Below are 10,000 nucleotides of genomic sequence, written 5' to 3'. Positions count from 1 at the left end.
CAATAATGTAGGCTAACCAATTAAACAATAATGTAGGATAACCATTACAATGTAGAATAACCATTAAAATGCAGGATAACCATTTAAATGTAGGATAACCATTAAACAATAATGTAGGATAACTATTAAACAATAATTTAGGACAACCATTAAACAATAATGTAGGAAAACCATGAAACAATAATGCAGAATAACCATTAAACAATAATGTAGGATAACCATTAAACAATAATATAGGATAACCATAAACCAATAATGGTTATTAAAAACCATGAAACAATAATGTCAGATAACTGTTAAACAACAATGTCGGATAACCATTCAACAATAATGTGGAATAACGATTCAACAATAATGTCAGATAACCACTACACAATAACATAGGCTAACCATTAAACAATAATGTAGGATAACCATAAAACAATAATGCAGCATAACCATTAAACAATAATGTTGGATAACAGATAACCACTACACAATAACATACGATAACCATTAAACAATAATGTAGGATAACCATAAAACAATAATGTAGCATAACCATTAAACAATAATGTAGGATAACCATTAAACAATAATGTAGCATACCATTAAACAATAATGTAGGATAACCATTAAACTAATGTAGGGTAACCATTAAGCAATGACATAGGATAACTGTGAAACAATAATGTTGGATAACTGTATAACAATAATGTTCGATAAACATGAAACAATAATGTCAGATATTACCATTAAACAATAATGTAGGATAACCTTGAAACAATAATGTAGGATAACCATTAACCAATAATGTCAGATAACCATTAAAGAATTATGTAGGATAATCATGAAATAATAATGGGAGATAACAATTAAATAATAATGTGGAGTAACTATAACAGCAATATTGTGGAATAACCATGAAACAATATTTTAGGATGACCATCAAACAACAATGTAGGATAAGAATTAAACAAAATTGTTTGACATAACGGCAATCAAGCGCTCATCTGCCGTAAGAGTTTTCGTTATGGTAGTATCGCAGGCTCGCAGGATGTGGTACGCAGAAACAAACAAGGTGTAGTGTTCATACAGGAGCCTTCGGCTGTTTATTCCCAAGAAGCTCCGAAAAGCTCCCAAAGGCTCCGTGAAACTGTAACGGAATGATATTGCTTTGTGATAACAATACTTCAAAAGCACAGTAAATTAAACATAGTCAATCAAATGAAAAGGAAACAGACTGATGGCGTCGATGTACAGCATGCAAAGGGCACTAAGGTACAGGGTATGCAAAGTATTTACATGAGAACAACAGACATGCATTCCAATCTTACAATCAGATACATAAAGAGATGTACTGACCACTATAATCCTCGAACGAATAACACTTGAACTCAGATAAGGACGCAGAATCGGCCTCGTCACACAGATGGCCTCGTGGGTCAGTATGAATCTCGCAACACATATGTAACCCTCTTCTGGTGAAACTGCCAAAATCAAGACTCTGCTCACCTTTACCCTTTCATTCCTCTTTTCTCCCGCCTCTGGAACAAACTCCCTCACTCTCTTCAATCCCACTCCTCCCTCCAGGTCTTTAAAACAGCTGTCCACCACCATCTCTTATCTTCCCCCTTCCAAAACCTTGATCTTTTCTACCCCCGTTAATTCACCCCCATATCCACTTTTTTGAAATATCGACTTCTTTCCTGGAAGTCCTTACAGTGTCCATGTGTTTTATACTTCTCCCACCTGCCCCCCCCCCCTTCTCACGCCTCCTCCCCCCAAGCCCTCTCCCTCCCACAGATCTCCCGATGTCCCTGCTCTCAAATGTTGCGTTTGTGTGCTTCCCCATCTCTCCCCATCTTGTCTACCACTCCCCTTATTTTGTGTTTTATGTGTCGGTTTGATTTTTTTTTGTGATTAATGTTAGCTCTTGCACGAGCCTCGATCTTGTATACAAAAAAACAAAACAGCATGGGCCTCACAACGCCGATTGCCTTGTGGTTCGGTATGAACTTCGCAACGCAGTAATAGCTTTACAACATGATGTAATCTTCGCAGATTCGCAGAGTGCTGTAAGATACACTCTTCGCAGGGAGCCAGCCATAGGCTTCTCTCAGAGCAAATGGAAGCCACAAAAGAGAGAAAAGCGAACATCCGCCCAGATAGCTCTGCCCAGGACATCTGCCCGCCTCACTCTGCCCAGAGGCTAAAGGGATTTAATTATTTTACCTACCAACGTCAGTCACATAGGATAACTGTTAAGTAATAATGTAGGACAACCATGAAACAACAATGTCGGATAACCATTAAACAGTAGGCTAGGCTAGTGTAGTCGGTCCAGCAGATCAGCCAGGGCAGCGCTGCTGAATGATGACCTGAACGACCCAAATTATTCAAGATGGTACTGGATCTTGTCAGGTGGACGGCAGTTCATAAGCGAGGTCCAGCGAAGTCATTTGAATATGGGATCAATAGGGGGGAGAGTGGTCGAGGTGGTGGAGATGATGCAGAGAAAGATGGTAGTATTTTTTTGTGCAGGAGACCATATGGAAAGGAGACAGGGTGAGGAAATTGGTAGGAGGATACAAGCTGTTGCACATGGGTGGGATGGAAGGAGTAATGGCAAAGGAATAATAGCATTGGAAGAGATCAGCAAGCAGGTGGTCAGAGTGGAAAGATGGGAGTTATAGCATGGGTCGTGATACAGAGGCAAATGGTATGTGTTATGTCGGTTTATAGGCCACAAACAGGAAGGACTGGAGCGGAGAACCAGGAATTCAGGAATGGACGAGAGAATTATGGGAATGGTTGAGCTGTAGGTGATGCTGTGCATTGTAGGGGACTTTAACGCAATGTGGGAGTAGCGGAGCCGGGTGAAGAGGAAAATTTGGGTTATTTTGGTTGGGGAACAAGGAATAGAGACAGTTGAGAGCTGGTGAAACTGGTGGCGATAAATTGGATAGCCATAGCTGGTTCATTCTTTCAAAAGTCAATAGACTATCTATAGTAGTGGACAGCAGAGAACAAAATTTGATTTGGTGATGGTAAGAAAGTGACAGTAGAGGGTTAAGGACTGTAAGGCAGTGGTGGGAGCGCATGTTACCTTCCAGCACAAACCTGTGGTGTTTGTGGTATGGATGAAGAAAAGGAGGGAGGTTAAGTGCAGGGCGTGGATGATTATTAGGTGGGGACAGTGTCAGGGAAACATCGCCATCGAATACAAAGAGAGGGTGAGGGCCAGGTATGAGAAACTTAGCGAAGAACTGGAAGGTTTGGAGGAGTGGAAGAAGTATGGAGAGGCATTTAGGGAAATTGCAGAAGTTTTGTATGGAAGGGTGTCAGGAAAGGGTTCATCTTCTAGGAATAGAAACCAGGTATGGTGGATGAAGGAAGTAGCAAAGGCAGTTGGTGAAATAAAGTAGGAGGTTTGGAAGAGGATAGAGAAGATCAAGGATAGAGGGAGACAGCCGGATGCAGGGTTTATGCACCTGTATGGGCAAAAGAAGAAAACAGAAAGGAGAGCTGTGAATAAGGCATTGAATGATATGAAGGAGGCCAATACAACACGTTGGAGGGGGATGGTGGGAAGAAGATGATTTAAAAGCTGGCTCGTAACATGGATGAGGAAAGCAAGTACATAAACCGGTGGCAGTGATTATGGATGTGGGCGGGAGGCTAGTGACAGATAGGGGGCCGTATTGAAGGTGTGGGAAGGATATTTTGGGAAGCTATTGAACGGAGGAAGGGGCGGCAGCGAGCTGGAGCTGCAGAGTTATGAGGAGGGGAAAGTGGAATTGGTGGAGATCACGGAAAAGAAGGTGCGGACGGCATTGAAAAGGATGAAGAAGGGAAGAGCTCCAGGCATTGATGAGGTGCGTACAGAGATGATAATTACAGCGGGGGAAGTTGAAGACAGTTGGCGGTAGAGGCTGTTGAATGTATGTATGAGAGATGGCTCAGTTCCGGAGGATTGGAGGACAAGGTTATGTGTGCCGATATAGAAGGGGAAGGGTGATGTTCAAGACCCAGGGAAGTACAGGGGCATTATACAGGGGCAAGGTGCTAGTGAGGATTCTGGTTGGAAAGACATGGAAGAATGTGGAGATTAAGATCGTAGAAAAGCAGCAGGGGGTTAGAAATGGTAGGGGGACAACGTATGTTCTGTTTCCTTTCTGTATGTTCTGCTTGTATGTTCTGTTTGTACTACTGTATGTTCTGTTTCCTATCTCAGCTTTTGTTCCTCAATGTTACAGGTTTACCCCTGCGGATCACCAAATTTTCCTCTCCTTCATCCAGCCTTCTTTTTAACTCATCTCTTAGTGCATTTCTCTCAACTCTTTGATCATATCAGGGGCAACAAACCTTCTCCTCCATTTATCCGAATGTCTTAGATTATTGGTTGACTTTAGGATTACACTGCGTTTTGACGAGTCCTCAAGTTGCACTAGTAGGTCTCGTGGTTTGACCTTTTTGTCTTTTGAGCATCCTCTGAGCCTGTTTGTTTTTACCACATTAACGCTATCTACCATACATCCCTGTGTTAGCAATTAATTCACCTCCTTACAATCTTCAGATTTCCGATCACCAAAGCGACTCCCTTTTGGTTCCTCCATAATATGTACTGTATAACAATATTACTATGCCTTCTCTCTCGACCCACAAACTCATCAACTGATATCATATTGACTACTCCAGCCCTCCAAAAACCTGAAGTTCCAGATATATCTATTCTTTCCTCATATTGGTATCCATCAGCTAATTTGGTGTGAATCATTCCCCTAGCATAGGTGCCACTGGCACTAGATCTAGACGCAGGATGGTCAGTCTTTGCAGGACAGACTGTGATTCTTTGCCTCACTACATCAGCATAACTCTCTTTCTTGAACAAGACCTTGTGCACTGGGGCATATCCAACTCTCCTTTTTCATGTGCCGTTACCAAAGCAAGTAGTGGCCGTGCCATTTGAATCAGCCTTCATTTCTTTCACTGCCTTTCTTCCTGCCTGAATGGACACATTCTTACAGTCTCCACAGAACCAGTGGGCATGGTTACTATCATCTCTGAAAATGTTATACAGCATCAATGATATTCCTTAACAATCTAAACAAGACCACCTCTCACAGCTTTCGCATTCAATCATTGCAGTGATAAACTTTTTGCGACAATAATCACATTGAAGCTGGTCCCATTGATCTGATTACCTGCTCATCTGATCTGTTTTCTTGCCTAGGTGAGCCTCTCTATCCCGTCTTTTAGACCAATATCATCTGAAAAACTCACACTGCTGCAAGCCTTGGGTATGTCACCAATCTCAATTTTGGCCATAGACAATGGCCAGGTCAGCCAAGGAAAACAACTACAGTTGATGACAGAAAATCATCAGAGTTGTGAAGAAAACCCTAAAACAGCTGACAGTGACATCACTAACAACCTCCAGAGTGCAGGGGGCAAAGTATCACAATCTACCGTTCGCAGAAGACTTCGCCAGTACAATTACAAAGGCTACACCGCAGGATGCAAACCTCACATCAGCACCAAAATATAAAGGCCAGATTAGAATTTTCCAAGCAGTACAGAGGCGAGTCATTGGAGTTCTGGAACAAAGTTTTATGGACAGATGACTAAAATAAACCTTTGCCAAAGCTATGGAAAGGCGAAAGTGGGGGGAGAAAGGGAGGAACTGCATGTAATCCAAAGCTTACTACCTCATTTGTGAAGCATGGAAGAGGTAGTGTCATGGCTTGGGCTTGCATGTCTGCCTCTGGAACTGGCTCACTCATCTTTATTGATGATGTAACTAATGATGGCAGCAGCAGAATGAGTTCGGAAATGTACAGAAACATTTTGTCTGCCTATGTACAAGAAAAGGCCTCCAACCTCACTCGGCAGGGCTTCACCATGCGCTGCAAGACAATGAACCAAAACACACTGCCAATGCAACTAAGGAGATCATCAGGGAGAAAATTAGAAGGTTTTAGACTGGCCAAGTCAATCTCCTGATTTAAATCCAATTGAGCATGAATTTCACTTGCTGAAGAGGAAACTAAAGTCAGAAACCCCCCAAAACCAACAACTGAAAATGGCTGCAGTAAAGGCTTGGCAATGAATCTCAAAGGAAGATACCAAGATGTCAATGGGTCACAGGGCTCGATGTATTTTTTGCATGCAAGGAATATGCGACCAAATTCTAACTATTATACTACTTTAACTTACTTTAAGTTAATTTGTTCCAATGCTTTATTATTGTCTAAGATGGGGGATGACTGAACATAAAAAGTGCTATTCTTCTACAATGGTAAAACAAACAGTGCCTTCAGGAAGTAGTCACACCCCTTGAATTTTTCACATTTTGTTGTGTTACAGTTTGAATATAAATGGATTAAATTGATATTTTTTTGTCACTAATGTACACATAATATCAAATAATATCAATGGAATTTATTGGTGTAGCCCATAGGGCAATTGCGTCTAGAACAACGTTTCCGTATGTATGTCCCCACAAATGTACACCAATCAGAGCTGAAGATCTGGACACATGACAGTGGGACACGTTTAGTAACCGTAACAGTTGCATATGTTTCCAAAAGGAAATACAACAAGTCAGGAGACGACAATGGTTCACGAGCGAGCGGTATTCAATGACAAAGGACGGACTACTTTGAAATGGCCGTCCTTTGTGACCTTTAAAAGTCAAAACCGACATTGAAAATATATAAATAAGAATGTATTATCTGTTATGAGACTAGTTCGCTACACAACACCGAAAATTCGGATCGATTCCGAAAACTTTGAAAATTTGACCTTTGTGACCTTGAAATGTCAAAACGAAGGTTACTGACCTTGAAATTAGATAGAAAATAATGTATAATCAGTTATGAGGTTAGTTAGCTACACAATACCGAAAATTCGGTGAAAAATGAACTGAATAAATAAATAAATAAATAAAAAATAAAAATAAATAAAATATTAAAAAATGAAAGATCGAGCTCCGTGGGGCTAGACACATGACATTGGCCTAACCAAATACCGAAACCCCTGTCAGATTCCACCAAACCCCTCGGAGAAGATGTAGCTTGAACTCGATTACCCCCTATAAAGACATCTTTTTCGGGCGTGGCTCCGCCCACAATGGGCGCAATACGCCCACTCTAGGCAGGACACAACTAGTTCATGATATCAACCTCCCACCCAAGTTTCATCAAGATCGGATGATATAATTGGGTATATCATCAGGTATGGTGGATGGAGGATGTTTGTAGTATTTTTTGCTGCGGATAACCATTATGTCAGATAACCAGGATAACCATTATGCTGTGGACAGACAGACAGCCAAACAGACACACACCCATGATGAATACAGTGGTCACTCTGTTTGATAACTCGTGAACCAATAACCTTCTGTGGAACATTTTGGGATCCCATTGGGTGTCGTAAGGTAGGTAAGACAACAAACAACAACAACAGGCAGTTTAAGGCCATTTTCCCTGCCAGAGCGGGGGTTAGCCTTGCGGGCTAACCGCAAAAACAGGATAAATTAAAAATGTTATTTTTGAGCAACCTCTAAATAAGTTCCAATTGACCTCATATTTGGTTCATATGATCTTTTAAACATAGGAACAAGGGCAGCCTTGTGGAGCATGGATTTTTAATAGTATTAAATATTACATACAGTCACGTGAAAAAGTAAGTACACCCCATGTAAAGTTTTGACTTTTTCAACATATTTCAACATACAGCTATTTGATCTTCATTTCAACAATATTGATAGATAAAGGTGATATAATATAACAAATATCATGAAAAATTTACATTTTGTAGTCCATTGTATAATTTAAATAAATATAAATGCAAATTTTGCATGTGGAAAAAGTAAGTACACCCCAACATTTATCACTACTTCAAATACCTAAAATTAGAATCAGGTGCACCAGCTCAGGTGCAAATGATTAGAACATCGTTAGAGAGGATCTTGGAGGAGCATGTCTTATTTAAACCTCAGACATTTCGTTTGGTTTGCTCTTTGTTGTTGAAGTGTGCGCTGTCACCATGCCGAGATCAAATGATCTCTCTGAGGCCTTCAGAAAGAAGGTTATAGATGCCGACGAGTCTGGGAAGGGATTTAAAAAGATCTCCAAGCAATTTGAAATCAATCATTCGACTGTCCGGAAGATCATCGACAAGTGGAGAAGATTCCAAACAACTGCCAACTTGATCAGGCCAGGCAAGGCAAGTACAGCCCGAGAGCAGACCGCAAGATTCTGAAAGAAGTCTCTAAGAACCCCAGAATGTCATCATGGGACCTCCAGGTAGCTCTTGCCACTGTTGATGTCAAAGTGCATGAGTCCACCATTAGAAAGAGGCTGCACAAATTTGATCTACATGGGAAGTGTGCCAGGAGGAAAACTTTGCTTTCTAAAGGTTTCCTTTTTAAAGGAAAGACTAACGTTTGCCAATGAACACCTAGGCAAAGACCAGCACTTCTGGAACAATGTGCTCTGGACAGATGAGTCAAAGGTAGAGCTATTTGGCCACAGTACCAGAAGCCATGTTTGGCGAAAACCAAAGACAGCTTTGACCACAAGAACCTGATACCAACTGTAAAGCATGGTGGTGGAAATATTATGGTTTGGGGTAGCTTTGCTGCATCAGGGCCTGGGCAGCTCACCATCATAGAATCCACTATGAATTCTTCATTGTACCAGAGGGTGCTTGAGGATAATGTGAGGCCATCTGTCGGAAAGTTGAAGCAAAACCGTAGGTGGACTTGCAACATGACAATGACCCTAAACATACCAGTAAATCCACCAAGGAATGGCCGAAAAGAAAGAAATAGAGGGTTCTGGAATGGCCAAGTCAAAGCCTGGATCTAAATCCCATCGAGATGTTGTGGGGAGATTTGAAATGAGCTGTGCATGCAAGAAACCCCTCAAACATCGCACAGCTGAAAGACCTCTGCATGGAGGAGTGGGCAAAAATTTCTCCCAGTTGATGTCAGAGACTGGTAGACAGTTATAAGAAACGCCTACTTGAGGTTGTTTCTGCCAAAGGGGGCAATACCACCTAATAGAGCCAAGGGTGTACTTACTTTGTCCACATGCGAAATTTGCATTTATGTTTATTTAAATTAAACAATGGACTACAAAATGTAAATGTTTCATGATATTTGTTATATTATATCACCTTTATCTATCAATATTGTTGAAATGAAGATCAAATAGCTGTATGTTGAAATATGTTGAAAAAGTCAAAACTTTCCATGGGGTGTACTTACTTTTTCACGTGACTGTATATCTGTGGACCACCCTAATGCACATCTCACTCTAGCAACCGTTGCCGAGTCTGATCCACCTTCTCCATTCAGCATGTCTCCAAGGTAGCAAAAATGTTTTCACACCTTCCTGCTTCACGCCGTCTCCAAGATCCAACTCAACATTTCCTTCATCTGCAGCTCCCTCTGTGCACACCTTACACTTGAATGTAGCTGCCACACTGGTTAGTGACCCTCTCAGACCACTACATTTTTGATGAACCCACTCAGCGCACATTGTACATTGAATGGAGTTCACTCCGACACCCTTCCTGCACACAGCACATGGCCACTTCCCAGTTCTTTCCACCTCACCATATGCTTTACCACTTGCCATCACCTTCGTTTTTCCGATATTCACCTTCAGACCTTTTGTCTCCATACATTCCTTCCACTTGTTCATCTTCTCCTTCAGTCCATCCATACACTGCAATCAACGCCAAATCATCTGCATACAACAACTCCCACAGTAAACCCTCCTTTACATTCCGAGCCTCCATCACAGCTTCAAATAGTAGTGGATTTAGTACCGACCCCTGATGCACTCCCACCTTCACCTCAAACTCACCACTGTTCCCGTCCTTCCCCTCAAACTCACCACTCATGGTAGGTAAGAGGTTTCATAAATTCCTCAATACAATTATGATTTTGAAATGCGATTGGCACGGACCTTGCTTCCGATTCTGGAAGTGAATAGATGATGACGGT

The 10,000-nt window shown here is 41.5% G+C and overlaps 1 protein-coding gene across 5 annotated transcripts in view; it reads right to left on the bottom strand.

Moving 5' to 3' along the window:
- The window catches only part of LOC137429903 (retinoic acid receptor beta), a 219,176-nt gene that overhangs the window by 100,704 nt on the left and 108,472 nt on the right, over positions 1 to 10,000 (bottom strand). Inside the window, exon 2 of one of the 5 annotated variants that reach the window (XM_068120263.2) lies at positions 9,654 to 9,740. The exons of the other annotated variants lie outside the window; for them this stretch is intronic. Within the exon in view, the coding sequence (XP_067976364.2) occupies positions 9,654 to 9,740 (87 nt within the window). The remainder of the gene's footprint in view (positions 1 to 9,653; positions 9,741 to 10,000) is intronic. 5 annotated transcript variants of the gene reach the window in all.

The sequence above is a fragment of the Myxine glutinosa genome, chromosome 6 (assembly GCF_964187855.1).
Source record: "Myxine glutinosa chromosome 6, kmMyxGlut1.1, whole genome shotgun sequence".
In the NCBI taxonomy this organism is placed as follows: Eukaryota; Metazoa; Chordata; class Myxini; order Myxiniformes; family Myxinidae; genus Myxine; species Myxine glutinosa.
Note: the sequence above shows the minus strand (reverse complement) of the source record. Positions and strands in the feature narration are given on the sequence as shown.